General features: G+C 48.6%; 1 protein-coding gene across 6 annotated transcripts in view; it reads left to right on the forward strand.

The window, feature by feature from the left end:
- syne2b (spectrin repeat containing, nuclear envelope 2b) overlaps positions 1–16,397 on the forward strand; it is an 84,048-nt gene that overhangs the window by 5,932 nt on the left and 61,719 nt on the right. For 5 of the 6 annotated variants that reach the window (XM_058091314.1, XM_058091318.1, XM_058091319.1 and 2 more), the window contains 21 exons: positions 1,820–1,881; positions 3,683–3,778; positions 3,863–3,940; positions 4,003–4,095; positions 4,188–4,390; positions 4,462–4,661; positions 5,101–5,201; positions 6,917–7,006; positions 7,138–7,251; positions 7,325–7,462; positions 7,552–7,716; positions 7,870–7,982; positions 8,515–8,683; positions 8,840–8,936; positions 9,013–9,212; positions 9,295–9,459; positions 9,688–9,828; positions 11,422–11,523; positions 11,602–11,778; positions 11,866–12,024; positions 12,173–16,357. In XM_058091314.1, the coding sequence (XP_057947297.1) occupies positions 1,820–1,881; positions 3,683–3,778; positions 3,863–3,940; positions 4,003–4,095; positions 4,188–4,390; positions 4,462–4,661; positions 5,101–5,201; positions 6,917–7,006; positions 7,138–7,251; positions 7,325–7,462; positions 7,552–7,716; positions 7,870–7,982; positions 8,515–8,683; positions 8,840–8,936; positions 9,013–9,212; positions 9,295–9,459; positions 9,688–9,828; positions 11,422–11,523; positions 11,602–11,778; positions 11,866–12,024; positions 12,173–16,357 (6,848 nt within the window). Of the gene's footprint in view, positions 1–416; positions 546–1,819; positions 1,882–3,682; positions 3,779–3,862; positions 3,941–4,002; positions 4,096–4,187; positions 4,391–4,461; positions 4,662–5,100; positions 5,202–6,916; positions 7,007–7,137; positions 7,252–7,324; positions 7,463–7,551; positions 7,717–7,869; positions 7,983–8,514; positions 8,684–8,839; positions 8,937–9,012; positions 9,213–9,294; positions 9,460–9,687; positions 9,829–11,421; positions 11,524–11,601; positions 11,779–11,865; positions 12,025–12,172; positions 16,358–16,397 lie in introns of those variants that run through there. The other variant, XM_058091317.1, reaches the window with a different exon arrangement.

Consider the following 16,397-nt stretch of genomic DNA (forward strand, 5'->3'; position numbering starts at 1 on the left):
AGTCCTTGATGTTTTATTACTTGTATTGCTTATTTCGAACCAAACAGCTACACAGGTTCCAGTTTCCTGTTCTATGGTTATCATTACACATTTGCTTGTGGTGCTACAAAGAAAGCCCCCCCAAAAAATCATTTAGAGGCAGTTGAATGAGCAGTGTTGCGTATCTCTAAATATGTATCATGTTATTATGGAGGTGTATTATATTCTGTATATATGGTATACAAGAATAAGCAAAGAGTTACTCATCAATCCTCTTAGCCCGGGGGGGGGGGGGGCATGAAGATTGTTGTTGTTTTTTTTTACAGGGTGTAACCTATTCACTGCCAGACGGAAGGCGGAGCCTAAGTCAGTTAAACCTGCTTGAAAGGTGGTTGAACCGGAAAAACATATTTCATTTTCATATTGGCCACTCGTGGGCTACACTACACACACACACACACACACACACCACACACACAGACACACACACACACACACAGTGGTGCACGGATCGGGGCGGTGGGGTTGAAGCATCACCTGGTCATGTGACTGCTCAGTCAGCATGGGTGAGTTGTCTTTTCCTGACTTTGGCCTCTAAAGGTAACACAGTCTAGTTGGGATGCATTGGAATCCTAACTTAGTCCAGGAAGTCGTTCCAAGTCAAGCAAGCAAGCAGACAAACGTCTTTCCATCCTCAGAAGGTTGGAGATGATTTGATGATTTGAATGATGAAGCTAAAATAGTCGAAGTGATAAGTGGACAATTGGATGCACCCGCTAATGAGTCATATGAAGCATCCTATCTTTATTTAACACGTTTATTCATGCGGCTGTAGGAAACTAAATGCCTGATTTAGCTACTGTGCCTGAGTGGATCAAGAGTAAGTTTGAGATTATCACTGACAATTTCACACTGGGTTGTATCAAAGAGTTTTTATTGAACCATATGCTTCATATTGTACACATGTAACTTGTGGTCAACGTTTCAATGTTTAAAGGGGCTCGAACCTACATATGCAACTATTCAGACGTATGTATATATTGTCAATGTTGTTCTGCATGATCATACTTCATACTTGTTACTTTCCCCAAAAGACTAATTGAATTAGCAAGGGAATTCATCCTTGAAAAAATTGATTATTGACTGTGGAATTAATTATTGGTTTATTGTGGTAATTATTGTATTACACTTTTTTTTTTTTAATAATTGGGATTTAGCTTTGTAGTAGCGTTGAGCCATTAAGCCTGAGGTCTGATCTTGTGACTTGCAATTCTCTACCAAAATGCTAGGGGGCAGTGTTTTTCTGAGACTACCCAATCACACTGTTTGACTAGCTTGTTCTCTTCCTGTGTAGTCGGAGATCTTTCGTGATGTGACACGATTTCTCGTTTGGAGTAAAGTTGTCTCATAAGACAAGGAGACTGTGAACTATGGCATTGCTGCTATGAATGACAATACAGTAATATGGAAGATGGAAGTGGTGGAGTGCAAAGCAGTTTTGGAAGCGCACATTAAGGGCTTTAGGCACACTTTGTAATCCGACCTACCTCGGGGTTCATAGCGTCAGCATCAGTGAATTACGTGTGGCTTGCTACTTGTTGATGTCCACGCAGAAGCTGTGGTAATTCGACATTGATCAATTTAACTTAAGATTTGTCAGATCAACCAAAGTAGATGATCTGACTTGTCTGCCCCCTTCGTCACAAAGTGGCTCTAAGACGATATTTTATTTGACTAAGCCAACTTTCAAGTCTCCAAGGATATACAGGATACTTCCACTTATTGGAGTAAATATACAGTATTTGTAGCATTAACATCTTTGTGGTTTCCTCCTCCTCAGTGGAGCAAGAGCAGATCCAGAAGAGGACCTTCACCAACTGGGTCAACGCCCAGCTGGCAAAGGTGAGACCTTTGACCTCTCTGCAACTCACTTTTCACCAAAGCCAGGAATGAGTTTGCTCCGACTTGCTAGCTTAGAACACAAAGTCAACGTGGACACGCAAATCCTTCAGCATTTGAAGGAATTAAATATGATATTTATGTTGCTGTTGCGGCTGCACGGTGGAGCAGTGGTTAGCGCGCAGACCTCGCAGCTAGGAGACCCGGTTCAATCCCACCCTCGGCCATCTCTGTGTGGAGTTTGCATGTTCTCCCCGTGCATGCGTGGGTTTTCTCCGGGTACTCCGGTTTCCTCCCACATTCCAAAAACATGCTAGGTTAATTAGCCACTCCAAATTGTCCATAGGTATGAATGTGAGTGTGAATGGTTGTTTGTCTATATGTGCCCTGGGATTGGCTGGCCACCAGTCCAGGGTGGACCCCGCCTCTCACCCAAAGACATCTGGGATAGGCTCCAGCACCCCTGCGCCCCTCATGAAGATAAGCTCCATTGGTGCGTTTACTGTCATGGACTAGTTGGGTGCATAAGTGCATTCACATTGAGCAGTATGGCATCATGCTGTCAGTACACTACCTGGTTCCTCAGTGCACTCGATACACTTCAAATAGTGAGTGTGCCAGATGGACACTTCTCACCCTCAAATAAGTAGAAATGTGTGAAATGGTTCAAGGTTCACAGGTTATTATTAGCCCTGTGGAAAAAGCAGTAGATAAGTCCTTGCCACCTTTCCTCTTCCTGCCTGAGATACCCCTTGGTTGCTGGACAAAGACTTTCACTGACTCACAAAAACTGGATGAGGACTCAAGTTTCAGTAACTCACGGGTACTTGGTGAAGACTTGCATTTCACCGACTCACTTGGCTAAGACTTGAATTCCACTGACCCATCAGTGCTCGATGGACACTGGACTTTCAGGGACTTAAGGGTGCTTGGAAAAGACTCAGGTTTTATTGACTCACGGGTGCTTGACAAAGACTCAAGTGTCACTAACTCCTTGGTACTCGACAAACACGTTCTACTGACTCACTGGTGCTCCACAAAGAGTGGAGATATTCTAATTCTTACATTCTAATTCTCTGTGACAGGTGATGCAAACCAATAAAGTGATCCATTAGCTATGATTTCCATTAGTAAGAGACTCATAAGAACTCATTTCGGTAAAAGGAATCGAGTGTCTAATGGTCAAAAGTCCAAGGCGCCATTCATTCCAGTCCACTTTCCATTCATGTGGAGGTCAGATGGGACAGGAGATGACATTGATGGGGGTGGACAACACTAAATAGAACACCAGAGCGAGACGGACAGCAACAGCCGTGTCTCTACCACTACACCCCCCCCCCCCCCCCCCCCATGCCTGCAGGCAGCGCTCACTAACAATAAACTGTTAGCATGCACGTAACCGTTCATGTTCCCAACGCACGTGACGGACACACAAGTTGTTGTTTGTGTCACAACACTCCTCTCAAAGTACAATCATCTCCACTCAGGAGGTCACCTGCTGGGCAACTTCCTGTCTAAACGCTTTCTTATTGAATCCAGACATTTTGGATGTAAAGTATGACATACACTTTCATCCCCAAGTAGCATCCTCGCCTTCTTCTCTCCAGGCTGGGGTGTTCCGGGTCGGAAGGTTGTTGTTGTGCTTAGGAATCACTTTGAACTTGGCTTACAAGATGGCGGCGCCAGTCCTAACTGCTTTATTTAAAACTCCAAGTCCAACATCCAAACCTCGGTTATTTTAAAATGAAACGTCTTGTCTCTTCAATGTGACCTCATGTTTGACTGGCGGTGTGTTGACTGTCAGAGGAGGCCTCCGTGCATGGTGGTGGATCTCTTCAACGACTTCCGCGATGGATCCAAGCTGTTGGACCTGCTGGAGGTGATGAGCAACCAACGCATCGTGAGTGGTCCTGCATGGCACACTAACGCTCACACTGAAGCACATGGTGATTGTCACGCTAAGTTTGATTGCTTGTTCCATCAGAGCCGCGAGCGAGGAAGAGGAACTTTCCAGCACAGGAGCAATATTGAGAAGGCCCTGGCCTTCCTCAGGCACAAATCAGTAAGGAACTAATCAACTATGTAGCATGGTGTGTCTAATTCAAACGTCTGATGTGATTTTAGATCAAACTGGTCAACATCAACGTTCCCGACATCATCGATGGCAAACCTTCCATCATCCTGGGCCTCATCTGGACCATCATCCTGCAGTATCACGTCAGTTTCAAACCACTTATGTCTCCATATTGGACGCCCTGATCTCTGGGAAGCCCTCCATTGACCGGAAAGTCTTTGTGTCTGGGCCACAGATCGAGGAGCTGGCCAGCGCACTATCCTTCAACTCCCGTCAGTCCTCCATGGAGTCTCTGGCCAGTCTGGACTCTCGCTCCACGTGGTCCAGCCGCTCAGCCAGCAGCAGCCCTGTCCCCTGCCGAGGCTCGCCCCTCCACGCCCGCTTCAGGGTGTCAGCCAAGAAGGCCCTTCTTCTGTGGGTCCGCGAGCAGTGCCACAGGTATGACGTTCTTCACACGTGGAAGAAAAGCTCAGGTCAACGTGATCTTCTCATGAGGTGTTTTCTTGCAGGGCCGGCTGTTCCGTCAATGTCAAGGACTTCAAGGGCAGCTGGCGGAGCGGCCTAGTTTTCCTTGCCATCTTGTACGCCCTCAGGCCCGACCTGGTGGATCTATCCAAAGCCAGAAGCAGGAGCAACAAGCAGAACCTGGAGGAGGCCTTCTGTGTGGCCGAGAGAGAGCTGAGGATCCCACGGCTGCTGGAACCCGACGGTGAGGAAGCCCCGTTTGACATGTTGGCATGTTTACACTGGGATTGGCGGCTGCTTAGTCCTTCACGTCCTCCTCTATGGACGTCTTTGTGGACGTGTCTTCTCAATCCGCCACAAGCTCCCATAAACATTTCCTCAAAGAGGTCCTTATCTGATTCCTACTTCCCACCGTGTCCGTGTCGCCTCCGGGCGTCCTGGGGACCAGATGACGAACCAGCAGTCAGCTGGTCAGCCAGCTGCTTGTTTGCTACACTCTTCCATAAAACACTCGCTTGTTTCACTTTTGCGCTGCTTGTTAGCCACACAAGCATCTCCCATGGAGGCGGGGGGGCGGGGGGGCTGCTTACTTAGCAAGCTTATAAAAATGCTCAAGTGACACCTTTAGCTTGTTATTGCGAGAGACGACACCGTGATGGCCGACTGTGATGATGTCCATGCAGATGTGGATGTTCGAGAGCCCGATGAGAAGTCCATCATGACCTACGTGGCCCAGTTCCTGCAGTATTCCAGAGACCTGCCCATCCCCGAGGAGGACGTGCAGGTCAGCGAACCTTTACTCACGTCATGGCACGCAGTCATTACTTAGTACTTGATCAGGTTGCCATTTTGGTTAGCTAGGATCCTAACTAGGAAGGATGAGGAAAGATTGTGAGGTGATTTTTTTGCAGAAAAACACTGTAACTGAGGCGGACGCTAACCGAGGCGCCACTGTATTCTTGTATTAACAACCTCTGTCAAAGTTGCACTTTAATTGGAGGCTTGTAGTCATGTGAAGCGTCTTCCAGTTTGCTTCTTTTGTTTTGTTTTTGAGAGTCCGTGCTCTCGTTTCAGTCTCTCAACCCATCAGAAACCAGATTAAGATTCAGATTAAGATAACCTTAATCTTAAACCAGAAACCAGATCCATTTGTGCTTAAAGTCCACCGACCTCGTGGAACACATGGAAGACATTAAAATACTACACATTTATGTCAAAGATGTATGATGTTGATGATAATTTAACATTTTTTGTGTCGTACAAATGTACCGTATTTTCTAGACCAGGGGTCAGCAACCCGCGGCTCCAGAGCCGCATGTGGCTCTCCAGCCTCTTTGTTGCGGCTCCCTTTGCAATGCTTGAATATTTTTTAGCACCCGTGTGGTGAAAATGCACGTCTTTGTTATGAGTTTACAAAAATCCAACTTTGTGTGAGACCATGAATGCATCCTGACTGAGTTCTGACTGGTGACTGAATGAGCAGACAGGATGCTATCCAGTTCTCTCTGACAGGTTAACATGAAGGGAAATGAGTAATACTTTGAGTTATTTGAGTTATTAATTATTATTAATGAGTTATTTGACGATTCTAAAAAATAAATTAGAGCTCATTTAAAAACCAAAGTTTATCTCCAGTACTAGCAAGAGTACTCCAACTCGTCTTTTTTTTCCCCTCCAATGTTGTTTTAAACATACAACGTTTTGCGGCTCCAGGCTATTTTTCTTTAGTGGGCAAGTGGGTGAAATGGCTCTTTTCATAGTAAAGGTTGCCGACCCCTGTTCTAGACTATAAGTCGCTCGGGAGTATAATTCACACAAGGCCAAAAATGCATCATTAGGTAGAAAAAAACATACATAAGTCACACTGGAGTATAAGTGGTATTTTTTGCGAGTAATTTATTTTCCAAACTACTTGACCAAAACAGACATTAGGTCCTCTTGGAAGGCAAGTTGTAACAATAAAAGAATAGAGAACAGGCTGAATAGGTGTAAGATATGCTAACACAATGCTTATTCAGCTACACTAAAAATAAACATGAACACAAAAGGTGTCCAGTGTTTATGGAACATAAACACTTTTTTCATGTATAAGTCACTCTGGAGTATAAGTGGCAGGAACAGCCAACCTATGAAAAAAGTGCGACTTATAGTCGGGAAAATAGGGTACTTTAAATTGAAGAAAGAGCATACTATCAGTCAAAAGTTTGGATGAACTTGCTTATGCTAGTGAAGAGAGAAAAACATGCAAAAATGAAGTGAATCTCAGCTGACATCTGGCTAGAGGTCCAGTACACAGCGGACAGGTCCACTGTGCCATGAAGCAAAACTGCATTGGGCCTCATTGCGGTGTAGCGACTGTAGTAAAGTGGCCAGTCAGTTGCATTATTGGCTTTTGTTTGGACTTTTGACGGCATCACGTATCGTTAAAGTGAAGCTTTTCCATCATTCTGCTCCAACATTGACCCCTCAGGATTCCTTCCTTCTTGTGTCTCCTCGCAGACACAATACTTGACTCCTCCAAAAGCTCCTTCTCCTCTCAGCCTCCCTGTGCACTATACGCCCGCTATCTCTGCTTCGCCACTGCGCCAGGTACCTCCCATCTTGCTTTGCTTGATCCCAGTCCGCCGCTTGTAGGTTGGCTCATTTCGGGCACGGTGGCGCCAGCGTGCGTGAGAGCATAACTTCTGGATGTGTTCATTAAAAACTCTTTTGGTTGCTAGGCGACACCCGAGCGTAAAGCACAGGAAGTGTCGTGCTGGCTGCTTCAGGCCTACGATGAGCTGCTGGAGGGCTGGGACTCCACCGAGGGCGAGAGCTACTCGGAACGTTACCACGTGAGCGCCGTCATTGTGTTGGAGTAAACACGCCGTGGAGTCGAGCGACAGTTGATCGATGTTCATGGTGCAGGTGTTCCAGACCTTTCTGGTGTCCTTCAATGAGCAGCGGCGCCCCATCATGCCCCTGCTGACCGCCATGAGACGAAGCGCCAAGCTGAGTGAGGAGCAGCGAGCCCTCAGGGAGGCGTGGGACGCCCTCACGGAGAAGGTCCATTCTGACCTCTTCTCCGACCCAGCGAGTATTTACCAATTTGTTGTTTTTAAATGGGAATGTTTATCATTTTATTCCAAATGCAGCTACGGGACTACAAAATAGAGTTAGACGTGAGGCTACCGCCACCTCTGGACATGGTGGCACGCTGGCTGCTGAGAACCGAGGAGGTCCTGGCCGAGGAAGACGCTGACCCCCTGGACCATGGCCGGGCTGCGGACGAAGCCAAGGAGAAACAGGAGCAACTTAAGGTGAACATTTAGGAATAATTCATCCTGCTTCCCTGATCATTCCATCTTGGCTAATGGCTGGTTCCTCAAAGGTTCTGCTTTGGTAACCTGGGCAGCTTAATGTAGACTGGACCTTGAGGGACACAAATGGACTCCAACTGTCTGTTGTTGTAGGTCTGCCTGGAAGAGATGCCCCAGCAAGTGAAGACTTTCCAGGCCTTCCAGAACCAGGATGATTACGGAAACATGTTGGTCCCTACTGAAAAGATGGAAGAGCTGAAGAGAAGGTGAGGATGTATGTTCTTTTAGAACATCAGCAAGTTTGAATAAAATGAAGCAGATAGCACAGCTCTAGTCTGAGAGCTTGGTGCGAGATCCAGTCTATTTGTCCTCTAAAGGAGGAGGCGTGCCCAGAAAGGGATGGTTTGGCTCTTCATGGGGCCAACGTCGTTTGGGTGGCATCCCGTTCACTTTTAATGAAGGTCACTGACCCACCTGAAACCAAGGCGGTGTCTTGTTTGTGTTAGACGCCATGTTTGAACTGAATGTTTGAGGAAGGGATGAATTCCCGTCTCATTCCCGTCTCTTCTCTGTCCGGAATGTCCTCCTTTTGGTCCTCATAAGAGAGCTCTTTGTCATTGAGGTGCCCGTCTACGGTGGGTCCTGTCTTTAGGTCTACCATTCCAGTACACATTCTGACGCACACTAAAACTCCACATTCAATGCCATGTTCCCAACAGCACTCCTAAGTAGACCGAGGACCCCCCCCCCCCCCCCCCATTCATAGTTTAGATCTCCCATCACCTTTTTCCTCTCCAGGTTCACCGGCATACGGGTGACGGCCAAGTACCATGGCATCAAGCTGGAGTACCGTGAGGACCGTCACACGGTTTTGGATCTGCTGGGCCAGATCAGGACAAAAGTGCGTTTGTGGAAGAGGCCTTATCTTTCTCCAGAGGCTGTCAGAGTGCTGCTGCAGGAATGGCATGTGGGTGGTCTTCCTTGCACATTTTCACTTTTGGAACTCCTAAGTGTCACCTGTAAAACGTAGATGGGGTATTACTAGGAGGCCACCAGCCATGCATAGATCCACCAGGCTCCTGCTGATCCAGGAATGATTGTGTTTTGAATGTGTGTGGAACAGGAGCTGGTGAACACACAAGAGCTACCTTCCATGTTGGAAGCAGCTCTTCATAAGTTGAAGCTGGTTGCTGAGAAATACGCAAGCAAGTCTGCCCTGGGTATGTCAATTCCTACATCAGTCTGGTCTGGCGAACAAAGGATGAAGAAAGGATCTGACGTCTGCATGCGTTGCAGCTGCAGACTACCACCATGTTTGTCAACAAGTGACGCAGCTCTCGGAGGACACGGCGGCGGTACTGGTGGAGGTCACCTCAGCCAAGAGCACCATGGGACGGACTTTGACTGCTTGGGACTCCTACAGCGACGGGATCAGCTCCATGCAGGCGTGGCTAGAGCAGAGTTCAGCCCGCCAGAGCTACGATCCTCCATCAAAGGTTTTTACAGTCTTGATTGACAGGAATGGATTTTTTTGTTCCGTGCCACAACTTTTTTTTTCTACGTTCCACTTGAATGAAGGTGACATCCGAATCCCTGGATGAGTGGAGATCCCGACAGGCTCACCTGAACGAGGTGGCGAACTTCCTGATAGAGTCGAGCGACCCACACACCAGCAAGAGCCTGGCAGAGGAGCTCCACAAGCTCAATGTGAACTGGACCAGATGCATCCAGACAAATGCCTTGGTAGGTTTTTATTGAAAGGGAGCATTTCATGGCGATCTTCATATTGTAATCATGTCTGCTTGAGTGGCGCCAATGATACATACATGCATACATACATGCATACATACGTGTATTTGGGCTGCATGACCTCATTGGTGTCTCACGTTGATGCTGACACATGTTGACATGACACAAACATTCCTGGTAAATGAGTTCTCATCAGTGAACAGAATTTGGTGGATTTTCCAGGACAGCACAGATGAGTCTAATGCTGGGATCAAGACCAGACTAGAAGACCTCCAGGCTCTGGTCAGGGAGGCCAGTCTTCTACTCCAAGAGCCTCTTGACACAATGGCAGGTCCTTTACGCATCTACAGAAAAAGAATGCAGGTGAGGTATGACATTGACAGGATGGATGGATGGATGACATTGATGGACGGATGGATGGATGGATGGATGGCATGGACAGGATGGATGGATGGATGGACAGGATGGATGGATGGATGGCATTGACAGGATGGATGGATGGATGGATGGATGGCATGGACAGGATGGATGGATGGATGGACAGGATGGATGGATGGATGGATGGATGGATGGATGGATGGATGGATGGATGGATGGATGGATGGAAGGACAGGATGGATGGATGGATGGCATTGACAGGATGGATGGATGAATGGATGGATGGGTGGATGGATGGATGGATGGATGGATGGATGGAAGGATGGATGGAAGGATGGATGGACAGGATGAATGGATGGATGGATGGATGGACAGGATGAATGGATGGATGGATGGACAGGATGAATGGATGGATGGATGGATGGACAGGATGGATGGATGGATGGCATTGACAGGATGGATGGATGGATGGATGGACAGGATGGATGGAAGGATGGATGGACAGGATGGATGGATGGATGGCATTGACAGGATGGATGGATGATGGATAGATGATGGATGGCATTGACAGGATGGATGGATGGATGGATGGATGATGGATGGCATTGACAGGATGGATGGATGGATGGATGGATGGATGATGGATGGCATTGACAGGATGGATGGATGGATGGATGGACAGGATGGCTGGAAGGATGGATGGACAGGATGGATGGATGGATGGCATTGACAGGATGGATGGATGATGGATAGATGATGGATGGCATTGACAGGATGGATGGATGGATGGATGATGGATGGATGGCATTGACAGGATGGATGGATGGATGGATGGATGATGGATGGCATTGACAGGATGGATGGATGGATGGATGGATGGATGATGGATGGCATTGACAGGATGGATGGATGGATGGATGGATGATGGATGGCATTGACAGGATGGATGATGGATGGCATTGACAGGATGGATGGATGGATGGATGGCATTGACAGGATGGATGGATGGATGGATGATGGATGGCATTGACAGGATGGATGGATGGATGATGGATGGCATTGACAGGATGGATGGATGGCATTGACAGACGGATGGATGGCATTGACAGGATGGATGGATGGACAGGATGGATGATGGATGGATGGATGGATGGATGGATGGATGGATGGATGTGTGATTAAATTTTTGATGAAAAGTCTTGCTGAACTTTGAAGCCGGTGTTCATATACTGTCTTGGTTCTGGTACCATATTGTAAGAACTTAGTCCTTAGGCAAAGTGACCAAACGTTGCCACTCAGTCTCCATATCTTGAGTATGACTGCTAAATAATCCTGCTATAAAATGTATAAATTGTCTATAAAATGTGTATTTTATTCATATTTTTGGGTGTCTTAATCAGATTGACATGATTTCTGAGGAGCAAAACTGCTTCGTCTTTCATACAATTGGGTTTTCGTCTGACCTTGAATTGCAAAAACGGAGAAACCAGGATACTAAAATGTAAATGTATATTTTTAGGCGTCATCTGTCCTACATTTGGTTAGCAACACTTGAACTCTTTGTCGTTTATCCTTCAGTTCTTACTGAGGAAGATAAAGGAAGTTGATGAGGAACCTCCTGATTCATCTTCGGAAGGTCCAGTTGATAAGTTCCAGAAACTGAAGATGGCCATGCCTCAGGTATGTTTCCTCTTTGGTGTCACCACAAGGTCAGTTGAAAGAAAGCAGCCCACCTTACTTAACTATCTTCTCCAACAGACCCAGCAGACTCTGTGCCAAGCAGAGCAAGTGTGTGCGGAGTTGCAGCACAGTGTCTCAGGTCTGGACAGTCGTCTGGCTGAGCTATTACTCTGGGAGACTGAGGCTAGGGACCTCTACCATCTGCTGAGGGCCACAGAGCGACAGCAGCGGAGAGGCCAGGATCCAAGAGCTCGGGTGAGATGATCCACTGAGGAGGGGGCCATCGATTGGCCTGTTGATAACTAGCTGTTGATAATTGTGGGACACCGTGTACTCCTTCAGGTCCTGATATCTCGTGGGCTCCAGTTGGAGGGTCAGGTGGTGACAGAAGATCAGGACCTTCAAGTATTAATAATGAAACATCAGAAGAGCTCCCCCATTCAGTACCTCCATGCGTCCACCATGCAAGAGCGTGTGAGGGCGGCGGTGGCTCAGTCGCAGGTTAGTAGACCGTTAGATGTTCATGGGTCTAGCTTGGTTTGAGAGACTAGAAGGCATTTCCAGAAGGTCCATGCCAAAAAGAACGTGAGTGACATGGAGACGCTTGTTGTCGTTTTGTGTTTGGTGACTTATGCGACTTGCATTTCAGGAGGCGGTGGGTATGCTGAGCAGCTTGGGAGCCAGAAGAGACAGAAGCAGGAGCCCCACAAGGGAGCCCCCATCCAAAGTCTTCATTCAGGCTAAAACCAAGCCCCATCATCTAAGACAGTCTGACACTGGACCACCAGTCCAGGAGTGGGCTACCTTGCCGGAATGTCATCCCTCTCAAGACGTGTTTGTGCCAAAGATCGTGGTGCAGGAATACGGAGAAGAAGGGAGAAGTTCACCTCCACCGTCATTTAGTTCTATACAAGCAGCCATGCAGACCAGGCCACCACCAGCAGAAGGCCATTCTCAGGCCTGGACAGTAGTGATGGAACAGCAGCAGCAGACTGTGGAGGACACCCCGATGCAGCAGCAGGAACTTAGAAGACCAAAGCCACAAGAGCCCAAGTATCAGCAACTGCAAATAGAAGTAGGAGAAGAACAAGAGATCATTAAGAAAGAGACACAAGTACGGAAAGATGAGCGACCGGTGGAGATTAAGGAAGTGGAGCAGTACGTCCAGGTCATGCCGCAGACAACTGCAGTACAGGAGCCGATGTCACCAGCAAAGAAACCTCTCAACTCACAAGAACTTCAATCCAAAAAGGCCCAGGCTTTGAAGAACCGCCCCTGGCTTCAAAGACCACTAGAACATGAACATCAAAGTCCAAATAAGGTTTCTGCTCAAGAACCAGTTCAGGCTACGCAGACACAGACAAATAAAGACATAATGGGTTCCAGCGAGGTTGCTCCTCACCATACAGGAACCCCCAGGTCTCAGCCTGAAACCCAAGACGAGTCGGCTGGTCGGTCAACACAACAGAAGGAACAGCCAAGTGAACTACGGCAGAAACCACATATGCCAATTGTAGCAGCACAGCCGGATAAAGACACACCAGATGATCCAGTAGATCTTCCTCTTCGGCAAGCAAAGGTCAAAAGTCAGCCCCCGGCCGAAACGAGGTCTCAGGTTCAGCTACAGCCTCCGACCCATGGCCAAGTTTTAGCTCAAGGGCCGACCTGGGCTCAAGTCACACCTTCATCTCCAAGGCAGGCTCCTCCCCTGCAGGATCAAATTCAGCCGCCTGTCCCTTCCCACATTCAGCTTCGGAGTCACCCACAGTCCTGGTCCCCTGTCAGGCCGCCCTCCCCTAAACCACCAGCACAGATACAAAGTCAAACCCAAGAAATTGCTCACTCTCAGAGACATCCTCATTCGACTCAGCCGGAAAACCAAGCGACGCTTCAACTTCAAAGTCATTCTCACCCAGAGACCCAAACTACAATCTATGCAGTTCCGCCCCAAACCGCTGCTGCACCCATGGCTCCTACACCCATGGCTCCTACACCCATGGCTCCTGCACCCATGGCTCCTACACCCATGGCTCCTACACCCATGGCTCCTACACCCATGGCTCCTACACCCATGGCTCCTGCACCCATGGCTCCTACACCCATGGCTCCGACACCCATGGCTCCTACACCCATGGCTCCTACACCCATGGCTCCTACACCCATGGCTCCTGCACCCATGGCTCCTACACCCATGGCTCCTACACAAACCCAGCTCATGCCACAGACAGGGACCCAGCCCCAAACCAAACCTCAACCCACGGCCAAGATTCAACCAAATGCTCAGCCAAAGACCACGCCTGAAAACCAAGCACAAAACTTAATTCAGCATCAGAGTCTTTCTCTTCCACAGACCCAGACCCAAACCACTGCCAAGTCAATGAATCAACCCCAACCCAGTCCTGGATTCATGGCCCATGAGCCCAAAAAATCCCAAGCAAAGACACAACCGCAAAGGTATGCTCAGCCAATGGTCCAAACTCCCGAGCCCATAGCGGGGGTTCAAACACATCCTGTGGCAAAGGTTCAGTCCCAGTCCCAGAAGCACGTTTACTCTGCAACACAATCACATGCCAAAACTGAGACTGTGCCCCAGATTCAAGCACCAACTCAATCTCCATCACAGCCTCAAACCCTTGCCCATTCAAAACCTCAACCAGGTCTGACACAACCTTTGAAACAACACCACCCTCAAGGTCAACCGGTAGTCCAGCCTCATGGTCCCCCTTTGGCTCAATATCACACAATGTCTCAGTCAGCAGTCCAACACCAAGACCATATTGCCCCGGGCCACCTTGCCGCTTGGACCCATGGTAGCAGCTCCTCCTCAGGGTCCATGAAACATCCACAGGCTCTGGTGCAACCCCAGGTTTACCCTCAAAATGACCCCACGGCTCAGCAGTGGACACAAAATAAAGACACTGTCCAGCAAAGGCAACACATTTCCCAAACATATACTCAGCTAACGAGTCAAGTGTTCCAGTCTCAGGCTCCACAAGCACCACAGTGGGCTCAAGGGGGTCATCCGCAAAGACCTCAAATGGGGCCCACAGGGTATTCTAACATGGCACAATCATATAATCAGTCTCAGATGCAGATACACTCACACGCTCAACTCCAGACTCCAACAATATCCCAAACAAGACCCCTGAATCAACAACAGACGCACATGCAAGCGTTTGATGCGACTCCAATGCAGACACAACCAGGCCTTAGTGGGCAGCAGGTGTGGATGCAGGTACCCCATCATTTCCAGTCCCACCCCTCTTACCCCCAGGGTCAGCAATATCCACCCGCTGAACATCAGCCCCAGACTAATATCCGTGCTCAGATACCTCAACAACTACATCATACCAATCTTCAGTACCTTCAACCTCATGGGCAGGCCCAAGCCCAACCTCACATCAAGACACATTCACAAGCACAACCACAGATCCATCTGACCCAGCAAAATCCTCCGCTCCAACAGATCCCTCCCTTCAGACCGATGGCTCAGACACCAAACCAACCCCAGGCTCAATCGCTGTCACGATATATACCTGAACCACCTCCAGCACCACGACCCAAAATGCCATCACCGACTCAAACCATGGTTCATTCGCTACCGCAATGTAGACCTGAACCACAGCTTCCACCACACCCTTCAGTTCAGTCACCGGCCCAACCCAAGGCCCAGTCACTGCCCTTATATCAACCAGAACCCCAGCCAGCTCCTCAACCCAAGGCCCAGTCACTGCCCTTATATCAACCAGAACCGCAGCCAGCTCCTCAACCCAAGGCCCAGTCACTGCCCTTATATCAACCAGAACCGCAGCCAGCTCCTCAACCCAAGGCCCAGTCACTGCCCTTATATCAACCAAAACCCCAGCCAGCTCCTCAACCCAAGGCCCAGTCACTGCCCTTATATCAACCAGAACCCCAGCCAGCCCCTCAACCCAAGGCCCAGCCTTCCACTCAAACCAAGGCTCAATCGTTGCAACAATATAAACCTGAAACCCAGATAGCGGCACATGTTCCACAGCCCCAGCCAGCTCCTCAACCCAAGGCCCAGTCACTGCCCTTATATCAACCAGAACCCCAGCCAGCTCCTCAACCCAAGGCCCAGTCACTGCCCTTATATCAACCAGAACCACAGCCAGCTCCTCAACCCAAGGCCCAGCCTTCCACTCAAACCAAAGCCCAATCGTTGCAACAATATAAACCTGAAACCCAAATAGCAGCACATGTTCCACAACCCCAGCCAGCTCCTCAACCCAAAGTTCAACCTTCCACTCAAACCAAGGCTCAATCATTTCCACATTGTATTGCAGAACCCCGACCACCCCAGCCAGCTCCTCAACCCAATTTGGCATCAACTCAAAGTAAAAGTCAATCCCTGCCACCCCAGCCGGCTCCTCAGTCCATACAGTTCTCACCAACGCAAGGCAGTGTAAAATCAATACCAGAACCTTCACCTGAACTCAAGATTCAGTCACCAGGACCTGAACCCGAGTCTCAATCGCAGTCACAGACCACTGTCCAGATTCCCCCTCCTTCCCAGTCCCAATCTCCAATTCAATCCACTCCACAATACACACAAAAACCATTCCAAGCGATTGTCCATTCCCAGGTCTGTGTGTCTCCTCAATCCCAAGCAGAGTCGCCAGACCTGTGCTTCACACCTCCGGTCCTTGCTCAAGCACCCCCCCAAGCGTACTCAGAGGCCTATGCTAAAGCCCAGGCTTTGGCTAGGAACGGCTTTGAGGAGGCTAAGCACTGCCTGCAGGGCCACATCCTGGAGGCTATCATGATCTTCAAAGAGAAATGTATACCAGACCAGCAAGCATCGCTCACAGAAGTAAGGAGAATGATGGTTTTTCAGAGATAGATGATCAATT

This window comes from Doryrhamphus excisus, chromosome 13 (assembly GCF_030265055.1).
Source record: "Doryrhamphus excisus isolate RoL2022-K1 chromosome 13, RoL_Dexc_1.0, whole genome shotgun sequence".
In the NCBI taxonomy this organism is placed as follows: Eukaryota; Metazoa; Chordata; class Actinopteri; order Syngnathiformes; family Syngnathidae; genus Doryrhamphus; species Doryrhamphus excisus.